This window comes from Aptenodytes forsteri, unplaced genomic scaffold (genome assembly GCF_000699145.1).
Source record: "Aptenodytes forsteri isolate BGI_AS27 unplaced genomic scaffold, ASM69914v1 Scaffold404, whole genome shotgun sequence".
Taxonomy (NCBI): domain Eukaryota; kingdom Metazoa; phylum Chordata; class Aves; order Sphenisciformes; family Spheniscidae; genus Aptenodytes; species Aptenodytes forsteri.
Genome location: NW_008795629.1, coordinates 5,075,829 through 5,090,694, shown reverse-complemented (window position 1 = coordinate 5,090,694; position 14,866 = coordinate 5,075,829). Strand labels below are relative to the sequence as shown.

Below are 14,866 nucleotides of genomic sequence, written 5' to 3'. Positions count from 1 at the left end.
CTGGCTGCCCCGCCCCTGTTATCCCACATGTTACAGCTTTTATTTTTACATCTGTGAAACACCAGCCCTCGGGACTGGGAAAACAACGGGGCTGAGCCCAGGCGGGGAGGGGAGGCTGTGTGGGTCAGGGGGGTTGCGGTGGGGTCACGGCAGTGGCGATATTGAATGAACCCATTTAAACCCTCGGGACTGGGAAAACAACGGGGCTGAGCCCAGGCGGGGAGGGGAGGCTGTGTGGGTCAGGGGGGTTGCGGTGGGGTCACGGCACAGTGGCGATTGAATGAACCCATTTAAAAATAAGAGCAAGTGATTTAAAAAAAACAGGAGTAGCCAGCTCTGATTACAGAGCTGTCCTGGGATCCACGGTTTGGGCAGCTGTATCCTCTGCTCTCCAGCCCAGCGGCACAGCCAGCTCCTGCTGAGCAGCAACACACTGATCCGGGCAAGTAAATAGAGCAGGTTAAAAAAAGCAGCATCGGTCCCGGCCTTATTATGAGACCCAGGAGCTGGGATAGGAGCTGCGGCGGCTGCCAATTTCCACAACCCAGAATTAAATTGTTTCTGATGGACTCCACGAAGTACAGTCTCCACTCAATTAGCTCGGCTCCCACCGAACAAGGCTCTGCGTGGTCGGGCAGGGAGACACGCTGAGCGGTGGAGGCTGCTGCGGGAGCAGATGAGTGCCCTTGGGCAGACAGACAGCATGAACTTACAGGGGATTTATAGGCACTTATGCCAGGCTCCTGGGCAGAAGGGAGGAAGGTCCCTGCAATGCCAGGTATGTAGAGAGCAGAGCACAGGCCAAAATCCCTGCTACAGGACAGCCACTGGGAAGGTCTCATCCCTTCCCTATGCCCAGCAGTGCAGGACAACCCTTGCTTTGTTTAAAGTTAGAAAAGATGCTGAAGGTCCCGCGCTGCTTGCTGTTGTCTGTGGCACTTCTTCCTGATGGATGTGCTGGCTGAACCCAGTCGCTGCTGGGTCCAGCACCATTTTTGACACCCTTTTGCCACCTCATGACCCTCACTGAGGTTGGCATCAGCTTGGGTATCATAGTAAAAATACTCCTCTGGGCTGTGTTAAGGTTACACACTGCAGGGAGGCCAGTCTGACATGTACCTGATACCCTTCCTCGTCACCATGACAGCGCTACCCAGTGATATCAGCCTGGCATAAAGCAGATGTTTTCCCATTAACAGATTTGACTCACAAGTGGTCTCAAATCCCCAGGATTTGCCACAATCCCTGGAGAACTGCAAGGAGCCTGGAAATAAATCAGCCCCAGCCAGCCAGGGGTGGCTTTGCTCTCACGGACAGATTGAATCCCCGAGTGACTGAGCCCCTGAAAAATGGTATGTCACTGCTCCTTCATCTGTTACAAGGCTCCTGGCATGGCAATCCAGGCGGTCCCCCAGACACACACATTACTAGTTGCTTCCCATCTCCTTCCTCCTCCAAGAGGCTGATGTCTTGACCACCAGCACGCAGCGAAGATGGAAGATGCAGGTGTGGCGCGACCATGGGTGGTCGTGCCCACGACCTGTGGGCAGCTTGTTTTGGCTAATTTAACTGCAGCCTTGTCCCTGAAACACCAGCTTTATCACTGGGAGCTGAGATGTGTGCAGGGATACGGGTGACTCCTCAGTGCCCTGACCAGACGGTCTCACCACGCCATCTGTCAGAGCGATGGCCCAGCCGTCGACACCGGCATGGGTCCCTGCATGGCTGTGCTCCGCAGCTGCCAACACTCAGATCTGTCCTCTCTCCCATGAGGGACCACGACATCCAGGGACACGGGCAGGATGGGGCCATTCTTCCATCTGCTCTAATACTGGTGGCAGACAGCAAAAAATCCTCCTCCCAGGGAAAGCTCCTTCCGCTTAGTAGCCGTCTGCCCTTTCCGAGGGGCACTGACACGGCTTTGCACTACCCGTCCTCTGCATTTAGCAGCAGGAACAATGGTGGGAATCTGAACTGCTCAGGATTTTGGGGAGCTGTGAGTCCACCCCGCAGCGAGTGTGGTCAGGGACCAGACACCACAGAGAGCAACACTGATGTCTCTTGCCCCCACAGCACCGTGGTCCTTCCTTATGGACTGGAGGTCATATGGATCCACCACCGTAAGCACATCCTGGGTCATACTGGAGAGCGGCCCTAAAGACAGGAGGAGAGCGTCTGCTCACCTGGCCGATGGCTTTGGGCAAGTCTGAAAATCCATTTCCAAGCTAGACGACAGTTCAGCAAATGGCCAACTGCATAAGCTCACCTCAGGATCAAGACAGATTTCTGCTTCTTCTGGCTCATGCACCACTTCCAATAATGAGAGCACCCCATCACGTGTGGCAATACCATCCTGCCAGGGAACACCAGCAGACGGGAATGCCAGCAGATGGGAAGGCTGCTTGCCATCCAGACACAGGCTGCCCTGCAGGGCCGACGGGCTCAGCTGCAAACTGGGTTTTGCCTATTATGGGGGTGTGCCAGACAGCTGGTTTGCCAGGCCCGAGTGGACTGCACAGCACACCTGAACACACGGGCACCTTGGCCTTCTGACAATGAAATGAGTCTAGTTCCTGCCAAAATCACGTCTCATGGAATATCTCCTTTAAAAGTTCCTCTTTCTTCTTCCCCAAACTCTCTGTCTGGTATCTACTCCGCAGAAGACTTCATCCCCAAAACCTTAATACCTCTTTTGCGTACAGATCTAACACATATTCACAGGGCTAAAGCTTAACAAGAGCCACTGGGAGGTATCTCAAAGGACACCCATCACTTCTCAGACCACAGCCTCAGGTGAGCACAGAGGCAAAATTTCAGCAAGTCAGTGGGTCCCAAAAAGCTCATCTCCTCCTCGGTGCCAGGGCAGAACCAAGTTGCCTTCTCCTTGCTCATCCCTCCTGGCCCACAGCCAGGCTTGCTCCAAGTGCTGCTGCTGGCAAAGCCCAGGCTTGCACCACAGTCAGCAGGACCAGAGAGGGACGCCAGGGAATGTATGTCACCAGTGCATTCACCTGTTAGTACCTTCCACTAGAAAAGGGAGATGTGACAGAAGGAACCAGGACAAGTCAAAGCAGGACACGGGATCTGGGACAACACAGCCAGCTCCAGAAGACACTCCCTGCACTTTACAAAGCAGCACTCCTGAGCTGGACACATACATGAGTGGGTGATTTACTGAACGGCTTCAGTCCCCAATCCCACTTGCAAGCAAGCATTAAGTCGCCAAAGTACAGCAGGGCTTCAGGCAACTGCTAATGAGTAAATGGAGCAAATAAGCTAATTAGAAGAGTGGCAGTGAAATGAGTGATGTTGGGAAGATGATTCATTCCTGCAGCAATAAGCAGGCCACAGTAGACAGACCATTTCAGGAACATGCCCCTTCTCCCCGTGGGGTAGGGCTTCCCTCAGAAGAGGCTGTGCCATGCCCAGCTGCAAACACAGAAAGGCAGATGCCTCACAAAAACTTTTTTTGATGGTGATGAGAGCCCAAATAAGTGTCCTGAGCTGCAGACGCACCAAACACGACAATCAGTGTGAGCAGCACAAGCCTCCATCACAGACACCTTCACAGAAGGTCTCTTGGTCTGGGGGGAGACCAAAGGCTTTCCAGAGCTTCCCTGCTTTAAGAGCATGTGTCTGGGTACCAGACTGTGCTTATGGCCAGTTCTATAACCTTACATCATCCTCACTCTTGATTCCTTCTTTGGACCAGTTTGGATACCGTGACATGAGGAAATGGCACAAACATAAGCCATGAGCCTGACACCAGCTCTTCATGGAGCAGGCTGGGTCTCTGCTAGTCTGCTAACATCCTGTATGCAACCTCAAGGGGGAAACATCCCAACCAGTAATAACAGGGGGACGAGGAAAGGCTCAGCCTGACCCTGCCATCCAGTGAAGCTCTGTTGCCCAGGGTATACCCCCACTGCCAGCTGCATGGGGCTGCAGGCACTGGGGGAAGCTAGCTGCTGGCAGCCCTGCAGCACCATGTTCGGTGTCCATTCACTCTCCCTCTACATAACAACCAGCTATGGTAACACAGAAGGGGCGAGGGCTGAAGATGGAGCCACAGCAGACAGCTACAGCCAGACGTGTCTGACAGCACAGTGGTGTTCTCACCTGCATGGGCCTGGAGAACATGTTGGTCAGCACTTCTTTCCTGGCTTCGGAGTATTTGTCAGCACCAAATGTTTCATTTAAGCTTTTCTGGAGGAGAAAAGAGAGAGAGCATTCAGTGTTGGCAAGCCATGGTGGCAGGGGGACCCCGACAGACCTTACTGGGGCAAACAGCAGCTCGTCAGAGCCAAATTCCTCCTTTCCCTGCAAACCTCCTCGTAAACCAAAAAGCACATATGAAATTGGGTTTTGCTCTGGTCCCAGCAGCCCCAACAGGACTGCACACACAGTCCTTCTGAGAGCTCACCCACCCCCTGGGGTCAGTGGCAGGGAGCACCCAGGGCACGGGGACTGCTGGCTCTGTCCTCAGACACGCCTGGCTCCCGTCCAGCTACTGAGAGCTTCAGTGCATGGACTAATGGGACTCTGGGGAGATGTTGATACAGGAGGTCACTGCCTGGGGCTAGCGGCGAGGAAGGGCTGGAGGGTTCAAAGTGCGGAAGAGGAGCCGAGCGCGCAGCCCCACGTCTGCTGACATAGCCTCGGTGCAGCCAGCAAGCGGGGAAAGCAGTCCCAGCTGACAGAGGGGTGTGCGGGAGGCCAGCGGGGATGGGATTAACAGAGGATTAGCCACAGTTCAGTTGCGGCGAGTAAAGAAAATCCTGGAACTTGTGCTGTGCTGTTCAGCTGGAGTTCAGCCTCAGGACATGCTTAGTGGAGGATCGGTCTGATACCTCCCGCGCTGGCTGCATCTGACCTTTCCCAGCAACGCTCTCCAGTCCTTCCCAGTCCCCGCTCCCCACGCTGCCCTCCCTGAGACCTTCAGCAGCCCAGACAGAAACACCCCCTTGCAGAGCTACTTTTCCTGCGGTACAGAGCAAGTACCCTGCCCAGGACCTGCTGAGAAGGCAGAGAAAGAAAACGTGGGTGTCCCAGTGAGTGCCCCTGCACTGAAACATCCTTCCCACTGCAGAGAGGGCAGCACTGGGGTCACCTGCAAGGTCCTCCTCACCCTGCTCTAAGCTCTGTGCACATCAGCTGACTGGGACAGGCTGGGCCACCCTTGCCCAGCAGCTGGTGGTGTCAAGAGCGAGTGAGGGAGGTGTTTTGTTTTGGCATGGGATAGTTGTCAGCTCTGCTTGGGCAGAGGGGGACAGGGAATAAACCACACGCTGCCGCAAACATGCCATCATGTAGCTGCCCACCCTTTGCCCCCATGGCCCTGCTCCCCGCTGGGCTGATGCACTCACGTGCAGGGTCCCCGCGCTGCTGAAGTCGATGTCAAGGCCAACTTGGTTGCAAAACTCCATAAGGTCTTTCAGCAGCTTGGTCTGGGGTGGGGGGTGGCGGCGAAGCAGGGCCTGCTCGGGGAAGGAGCGGTAGATCTGATGAGCCACAGCCATGTTTGCGAGCAGCATGAACTCTTCCACCAGCCTGCAGCATGAGAAAAACAACCCCGGGCCCCAGTTAGAGAGGGGAGTCCCCTGGGAAGCTAAGCCAGTCCATAGTGATGGGAACTAATACAACACAGTGGGACAGGGGAGCAGCTTGTAGTTGCTGTTATAAGCAAAGATTAGATGTGAGACTGCAGCAAATCCCCCCCCCAAATTCTCACTTTCTAGCTGAGGTTTCCCCGGGGACTCCGAGCGAGCCATCCTGCTGGCGCAGACAAGCAGAAGTCAGTGATAAATTGACAGCTTAAATTAGGATAAAATAATCTCCCTTTAGGTCATTTTATCTCCTGAAACGCTCGAGAAGCAAAACAAACACTGTGTGAGAGATAGCATGGAAAACAAACACACATCGCTGTCTTCCCGGGCCAGAGAAAACAGCGTCTCCCTCGCTCCCCCATCCTGAGCTCGACATGTGTGGTCAAGCCCAGCCACCGAGCCTGGCCTTTGCGCTGGGCTTCCACCCAGAGCAAGATGCAGCGTGGCCCCCAGGCAGGGCAAGCCACCAGCGCAGCTCGCCGTGGGGCTGCATTCAGCATTCAGGTGATGCAAGGACTCTGGGGGCTCCTCCATGTGACCTGCAGACTGCTGGGGGTACTCCAGGCTGAGGTGAGCCCCCCCACTTTTGCCTCTGAATGTACATGCATTGAATGGAAATCTCCGGGGCTACACACTGCAAAGAAAAGCAATCCCAGTGCTAGAGATCATCTTTGGAGCATTTATGAGTTGTGCTACCAGCTGTAGGGCTGTGCCACAGGAGACTTCTTTAACTGTGGCAGAGAGATGTGCTTAACTGGGCTTCCTGCTATTTGCTGCATGTATTCCCAGGGCTCCTAACTGGTGCTAATTGCCAAAAAAGATAATAAATTTACAGAAGTAAATTCATCCTCTGAGCAATGCCTGAGTGAGCTGTCGCTGGTTACGCTGGCTCAGCCCCATCACTACTGCAGGCAAAGCAGCGATTTTGCAGGGCTAGTGGGGGAGCCCGGGCTGGAGCTGGTGGTCCTGCAGCTCCCGACCCTGGCCATCGCTGGGGGGACTGGCCAGGTGAGATGTGCAGGGTGCTGTGCTCCAGGGTACCTGCTACAGCAGTGATACATTCCCAGCCTGGGAGTACTTGCCAAGAACTCGAAAGAGAAAGGAAATAAAGACAAGCCCAGAGGAGGAATAAGCACCTGACGATGATAATCAGTGGTGGAAATGTCTGTCTTTAATGGGAAGGAGCTCCCTTAATAAAAGCCTCGTGGGTTCTCCCAGAGCGTGTTGTGCCAGAGGTCAATACTTCAGACCCCGCAGGGAGGGCAGGAGGGACACCCTCTCGCATGGGCAGTGCGGGACGGGGTGGGGAGCAGCACAGCCTAAGTGGGAATGGGCCACCCATCCTGACCCCCGAAGCACCTGCCAATGGGCAGACGCTAACAGAAGGCCAAGGGCTGGGTCAAGGGGTGGGCAATGCACCCGCAGCCCGCCGTGGGAGCGGGGTCCCTACATGCTCGTGATGGGCGACTTCCAAGAGGGCTCAGCCAAGCTCTTGCTGCTCCTGTGCAGCTGAGCCAGCAGATGGCAACATCGGTCCCTCTATGGCCACCGGCTCTGGGGGGCTGCGGGACAGCATGGCCCAAGGGTGCTGGGCACCCCGGCTGTGCAGCACCCAGGGGTGGGAGGCAGGGCAGGGAGCAGCACCCAGTGGGTTATGGCACAGCTATCCCCATCTCCTGGGTGTGGGTGGACCCACCAGCTCTCACCCAGCTGCCGCGCTTGCAGACGGCACGTGGGGAATGGAGGTCTGAGGACACGTGCAAGGTTGTGCTGGCCCACGCTCATACCTGGGAAGCCCCTTCTGCCCAAGTCAGCTCGCAGCAATGCACAGCAAAGAGCGCGGGCTGCGAAACGCAGCACCTCTCCTTCCCGCGGGCTTTGGTGCAAAGAAAAAGGGAGACGTTTCCAGCGCTAGCGCCAGCTACACAGATGCACATGTGGGCAAAGGCTGGCCATGGAGTTCCTGTACCTCCCTCGAAAAGTGGCCTCTACGGAGTGAGGTGCAAACCCATTTTTAAAGACAAATCAATAAACACCTGTGAATAGCATCTCTTCTTTGTCACAGGTGCAACGTGCTTATCTCATGTCCTAGAGATGAACACTCTAAGCAAGCTGCTCAAGCAGCCCCTGCCGTTCTTGCTCCTGTTGCGCACTAGCGTGTGAAGCCTTTACCTCTTACCTCCAGTGACACTTTGGGCTGGATGCAATTTCCACCTGATTATTAAGTTCTGAATTTTGTTTTACCATTTTGGGGCTTGGGGCTTTTAAATTTTCCTGGAGATATCCTTGTTCTGATGTTGCAGGTAGCACTGAAGCTAATACCTGAGCGCTCTCCTACCAGGGATGCTTTTACACCCTAAGGAAAACTAACAGCACATACTTCCCACTTTGCTCTGCAAAATCCCATTCTCTCTCCCTTTAATGTGTCCACACCTGGAGCACCAGCCCCCAGACAGCATCCAAGACAGCCCCCATCAAGAGGAGGTACCCGGCACACGGTTGGATTGACCGCATGGGCAGGAAAATCTTATCAGGAAGCACCCGGGAGCTTTGCACCCGTGGCAGGGTGCACGGGATGTGACCACAGATATTCAGAGTTGAAAAGGTACTTGTCTTGCTCAATCACCCAAAGGCAGGTGTTGACTTTGCGAGACACGGCTGGAGTTTGTGCTTCCAAGGAGCAGATAATGCAGATGAGGTTGGACACTGCCCTGTATCCAGGGGGAAGAGAAGCTCCAGGACCCAATGGGTCAGTTCGTTTCAGCTCAGGTTAACAAACCATGGTGGCCCAGAAAGGCTCACTGCCCTGTAAGTTGATGCCAAAACACCCTGCAGGGATGGAGGGTCCTTCCCAGCTCTGGATCACCCAGGGGTCACAGAGCTGCTCCCCACACGCACCCTGTTGCAGCAGCCCTGCAAGCATGAAAGGGGTGAACAGTGTGGGGCTGCTCTGTGCTAACTCCTAGACAGGTTTGTTTCAAACATCGAGATTTAGTCCCCAGGGAGGGCAAGAGAGGAAAGCAGCTTCCAGAAGGGACAGGTCACAGCTGGGCTAATCCAGAGCATGTGAGAGCCTGCCAGGGTCAGAGGGAAAGGGCTGAGGACAGTGAAGGTGCTGGCACCTGCACCCTGAGTTAAGCCAGGTCACCTCTTCTGCAGAGGAACAGGGTCTGTGGCTCAGGACACAAGCAGGGAGCCAAGATCTGCAACGAATAGCTTAACGTGGCGGTCTCACTGTACCTAACAGGAAAATCTTATTCCCATGTGGGGCTCACACTGAGACTCTGCACGGGACATTGGAGACTCAGGAGGATGAACGAGGACTGGGACAGCCCGTGAAGCTGGCATGGCTTCAGGTGCTGAGGAGCAGCAGGCACAGCGAAGCTGCTGCCTTCCCGCCCTCCCCACGTGGCCTTTTAGCTGCACTTTTAGCTAGCGTCCTCACCAGGGCTTCGACTCAGCAAGCGCTACGCTGTGGCTTGGAAAAAAGCAATGGACGCTGAGGCAGGCAGGAGCAGAGGCTGGCTGACAGCAGCCAGGGGCCAGACCTGCGCCTGGCACTGGCATTCCTGGGAGCCATGCTGAAGCCCTGCTAACTCGTCGGCAGGTCAAACGACAAGAGGGTTTGGTTTTTTTTTTCCTTTTTTCTTAAAACAGCCTAGCTCGGAGTTTGGCTCGCCTACCACTGAGACTCTGCACGGGACATTGGAGACTCAGGAGGATGAACGAGGACTGGGACAGCCCGTGAAGCTGGCATGGCTTCAGGTGCTGAGGAGCAGCAGGCACAGCGAAGCTGCTGCCTTCCCGCCCTCCCCACGTGGCCTTTTAGCTGCACTTTTAGCTAGCGTCCTCACCAGGGCTTCGACTCAGCAAGCGCTACGCTGTGGCTTGGAAAAAAGCAATGGACTCTGAGGCAGGCAGGAGCAGAGGCTGGCTGACAGCAGCCAGGGGCCAGACCTGCGCCTGGCCGTCATTCCTACAGCCCGTGAAGCTGGCATGGCTTCAGGTGCTGAGGAGCAGCAGGCACAGCGAAGCTGCTGCCTTCCCGCCCTCCCCACGTGGCCTTTTAGCTGCACTTTTAGCTAGCGTCCTCACCAGGGCTTCGACTCAGCAAGCGCTACGCTGTGGCTTGGAAAAAAGCAATGGACGCTGAGGCAGGCAGGAGCAGAGGCTGGCTGACAGCAGCCAGGGGCCAGACCTGCGCCTGGCACTGGCATTCCTGGGAGCCATGCTGAAGCCCTGCTAACTCGTCGGCAGGTCAAACGACAAGAGGGTTTGGTTTTTTTTTTCCTTTTTTCTTAAAACAGCCTAGCTCGGAGTTTGGCTCGGTGTGGCTGGCAGACAGGAGTGCAAAGAAAAATATTTCATGGCTAAAAAAATGGAGACAGAAAGACTGGTCCATCTGAACACGCGCTGAATGAATCCCATGTGAAATGCATTCTAACGCCATTGCTACAGTTTCCTCTGGATTAGCTGAGCTATCCTTGGCTCCCGGCTCCATAAAATCCCATAAACAATCTGATCTGAACTTTTGCCCTTTCTGTGCTGATGCGAGGTTTCCTCCACTGTCCCGTGGAGAGGGCTGGGGGTTAGCAGGTGGCTGTCCCTCCCGTAGGTGCCTCCAGATCCCGGCTGTCCTGCTCGCCGGGGCTGCAGGAGGGAGCGTTTCCAAACCTGTTCAATGCATCATTTAACACATGCACATGCAGGAAGGAGAAGAGGGAGGGGCGGGATGGCTTGCGAGCTCTGTAACATGCGTTAAGCATCTTCTGCCGGCTCTTTCAATACCCAGATTTTGCTTATGAGTTATGAGTTTGGTGCAGGAGTTAGTGGGTGAAACTCTATAGCCTGCCTTATGCAAGAGGTCAGCTGGAGTGTACGGTTTTCAAAAGCACTCGCCTCTGAGTTTCAAACGTGATTGAGGCATGCTGGCTCCTAAATCCCACCAACTGCCGGGGAGCTTTCAGGCTCCTGAGATGCTCTTGAACACAGGGACTTGGTGCTTTTCAAAGTATCTTAAATGATGGTCATGGCTCCCGTAGGCAAATAGCCACCTATGAAACCATCCAGCTGAAGAGGACTGATGACACCTCGATGACAGCCCCGAACCCAAGCTACTGGGCTGTAACTCCTCTCACACAGCTCCTACCAGAGCCACGCAACTGTGGATGCAGGAAGAGGAGCTGCACATTCAGACCCTGGAATTGCTTTAGTAGCAGCATTACTATTTACTCCGTAAAATGTTAGCTAGACCCTTCCCAATCTCTTGATAGCAACCTTGAAAAACTACTCGCATCCTCAGCAAGTTGGTTGGTTGACGGCAAATAAAATATTGGTTTCTCATGCCAAATCTCTGCAGAGCAAAGCGGGGCAAGTAAAATGCCTATTTGGCTGCTTGTCTCCATGGCAATGCGGCCAGGCTATACAGCAGCCATCGAAATGCCCACTCTCCCTGATTAACCTGACAAATGACATTAGCTAAGCAAGCTTCGCTGCAAGGGAGAGACAAGGAGTACTTTGTTTGCAATCCAGTAAGTGCAGGAACGAGGCAGGCAGCTTGGTTAAAGCAAAGCAACATTAAAACATCTGCTGTTCCACCAGTGTAACAGACCTGCAGGCTTCAGAGCAAAGGGCAGTGAGGTAGGGCTGAACAGATGAGCACAGCTCTTCCCCAACACTGTCTTCTTCACCTCCATCCCCTCCTGCAAGATGTAACCACTGGGTGTATCCAGGTGTTGGAAGTGTTCTCATAGCTGAGGCGTAGACTCAGAGATAAACCCAAAACACCATGTAGCTCTCCCATGGCAGAGTTTTTTTTGCTTTTGACAGACTGGAGAAGTTGGTCCTTTCTTCATGTGTAGCTCATTGTGGAAACCTGCTCCCAAAGGCACGGAGCTGAACCATCCTGAGCTGGAGTCTGAGCCCCCTTCCAATGGTGGTCCATCTGGTTGGGTGAGCTGCCACCAGGCAAATCCCAGCATCTTTCCAGCATCTCAGACTTGAGCCAAATGTGACCAAATCATTTCTGCAAAGGTTACCAAACTTCTTTCCCCTATCCCATTACAAAATCCCATCTGCTCTTCTCCATCTTGTCTCCCCATCACAGCACTTGCTCCCTCCTGCACAGGGAACAAGGCTTTTGCTGTTCAAACTGCTTTCCGTCTCCAGATGGGTTTACTATCCCGGCTCAGCATGGGTTTGTGCTTCAACCAGCAGTCAAGGCCTCTGGTTTCTCAACCTATAGCTATGTGTCTGACTCAGGTGTCCAGCTCCATGCTGGATCCCAATAGGGATAAGACAGAAGAGCTTTGAAGGCATCACACTTGGTTTGTGTTTGAAGCAAACAGTGGCATGAGAGGCTAGTGCTGAGAAAAGGAAGCCCTCATCTGTTTGGGTGTGTCTGAGAGGGCTCTAAAGACACTAATGGATATATGTCCCCTTCTAAGGGCAGTACATCGCTGACAGCCCTTGCTCTCTGCTGGCTTGAAGGGGATTATCACCGCAGTGCAATCTCATAACAAACAAGAGATCTACAGCCACCTCTTGGGAATAGGACTCTAAATCCTGCTGCATTCACCAAGAGAAAGTCACCTTCCACAAAAGGCTGCAAACAGTCCTGTGCACATCCAACAGCAGCAGCAGTATCAGCTGAAGGAAAATGGTAAAGAAACAGCACCACAGTTTAACCAACAAACTCTCTCCAAAGCGTGAAGTCCAAAGACGCTGGATGGGGTATGACTTTTTCTTCTTTTCTTTAAATCATGTACGTTTATTTTTGATTACAGCTCTTCCATGAAGCAAAGGAACTTGAGAGGTTTCTATAAAAGCTCTTCTAAAAGCAACATGAGCTAATCCCACATCTCCTGAGAGCGCAGCCAATGACAGAATGGTCTTTGGCGAGTAGCTGGACCGGTGCTTGCGATGGCTCTTTTCCATGCAAAATCCTGCAAGAACGGTGTACTGTCTTCCTGGTGACACTCTGCCTATCCAGCGAACAGGAGCATCTTCAGCCACGCACTCCAAAACAGCACTGCTGCTTGAAGAGTTACGAAAATCAAATCCCCTATTATCCAAAAAATTGGACCGCAGTGTTATATATGAGCGTTGCAATGTTGGTGTGGAGCTCCCTTTGCCAACGACACTTGCCAAAAGCCCAAAAGCCCTACTGTTTTTTTGAAAGAAAAAGTAGTAAAAGGCAAGAATGCTGGTGGTTCCTGGCTTGATGAAAGTCATTTGTGCTCCTTTCGCAGCTAGCGGTAGCCTTGAACAAAGCAGAGCTGAATAATGGAATTACTCCACTTTCTGAGATTGCTCAATTAGCTCTTGGTTAAAACTGTTAACATTGAAACTTGATGAGAATAGCAGCTCTGAGGCAGTTTTAGATTCATTTCTTACTAAGCTAGAATGGCTTTTCCCTCTAATGAACTCCCTTTCCGGGGTATAATGAATGCCCTTTTTATTAGCTATGGTGCCTTCCTGGTAATAGATGCCTACAACACAAATGCATGGGAGGGTTTCTGAATACAAATGTCACTTACTGGCCACTCTCACACCTTGAGGCTGGAAATGCCAGGAGACCACTCTCTTTGCTTTATCCAAATTAACTGCGGTATGGTGGAAAACCATTTTAAGCTCTCAGTACTAAAGCTGGGCTACTGAAGGCATTCAGCATGATTAGGAATTAATTGCTTAAAGCCTGATGTACTGGCTTTGCACACAGGGATTTAGACCGCTAGAAAAACCTCAACCATTTGCCTAAGTTCCTTTGAAAATATCGACAGCACTTTGCAGCCCCGTTACATAAAAGAGCTGACTTAATCTGGCAGCACGACGTCAGGCCAGACGTCAGGGTGCCGAAGACAGCACAAGTCAGTCACGGGGCCTCCAGCAGCTCTTGGTGCTCGGCTGCATGGATGGCAAATACTCCCCACGCAGCCTGGAGCTCCTCAACTTCATCTGTGGTTTGTATGGAAGGGATAAAGGCAACGCCTGTCTGTCCCACCACCCTCCATCCCGTCTTGATCCAAGTGGCAAAGAAAACGTCATCAAACTGAAGAGCGAGCGTTGCAGAGGATGCAGTCTCTGCGGGCTGCACCTCTTCATTAAATGTTAATATGACTGCAGTCTGCTCCTTTTCATGCAAATTGGCGACAACCTTCAGACTCCTGGCATGAAGCTGAAGTGCCCCTCTGTGCAAAACAGTGTCTTCAGCTGTCACGGGCCAGGGATGAAAGCTTAGACCTGCACCCACGTGCTGGGCCACACAGGACATGCAAGCACAACTTCAGCAGGCTCCCTTGGTCCCAGCTCCACCGTTCTTCACAATTTTCTCACAACTATCACATTTTTGAGCCCAGGGCAGAGGACTTCACCCTCAGCATCTCAGACAGAGGAAGATCTCTCTCCAGGAATGGCCGTCCTGAGTCAAGAAACCCCTTTTTCCATGGGCCCCAAAGAACCCCGCAGAGTGCTGTTTGCCCAGCGTGGGCACACAGCCCCACATCTACCCCCTCCTAGAAATGCCTCCAGTGCTGCCACTGCTGTACAGACCTCCCCACTCATGCTGGATGTCAGCATCAAAGTGATGGCGCTGTTCAAAAGTCCTCCTTTAAAACACAACCCTTTTGCCCTGCCTAAGCATTTCTCTGTGGGGAAGATGACGGCAGCACTGGAAAGGGTTTGCAATCCCTGCGTTTAGCTTCAGGAGCTGTGTGGCTGGGAATCCCAGCCTGGTTCCCCATGGATCTGTATCAGATCCGGTTTGTCTTTCCAGGGAGCTACCAGTTCACTGAGATCTCGCCTCTCAGAGGGAGCTACAATGGCCAGGGCCCTGCTCCCTCTCCGCAGAGCCGCAGGGGAGGGATAAGCAGTGACCACTAATGCACACAACTCAATGCTGTGTTCAGCTAACGTGTCTCATGGGGGCAATCACTGCCTGGGCTGGCAAGCCTTACTTTCGGGAATGCATTAGGATGCTCCTGAGCAGGTGTGCTGCCCAGGGCCAGAGCAGGGACCCGAGACAGTTTTCTCCGGCCCATGGGAATTGCCGGTGGGCAGAAGAGCCCAGAGCCAAGCTGGGTCTGGGACAGTGCACAGGAGAGGGGAGATACCCCCCAGCCAGCACCCAAAGCAGGACTAGCAGTCCACATTCCTGAGACATACAGCCTGATATGCCACTGTCTCCAAAGAAAGCAGAGCTTATGACAAGAATACTCTCATGGACACATAATATTAATGTCATCCAGAGTCTGGCTAAGAGG

At 53.4% G+C, this 14,866-nt stretch overlaps 1 protein-coding gene across 1 annotated transcript in view; it reads right to left on the bottom strand.

The window, feature by feature from the left end:
- DIS3L2 (DIS3 like 3'-5' exoribonuclease 2) overlaps positions 1-14,866 on the bottom strand; it is a 200,003-nt gene that overhangs the window by 7,148 nt on the left and 177,989 nt on the right. Inside the window, exons 15-16 of the mRNA XM_009282384.1 lie at positions 5,367-5,550; positions 4,120-4,206 (exon numbers count right to left, since the gene is read on the bottom strand). Of these exons, the coding sequence (XP_009280659.1) occupies positions 4,120-4,206; positions 5,367-5,550 (271 nt within the window). The remainder of the gene's footprint in view (positions 1-4,119; positions 4,207-5,366; positions 5,551-14,866) is intronic.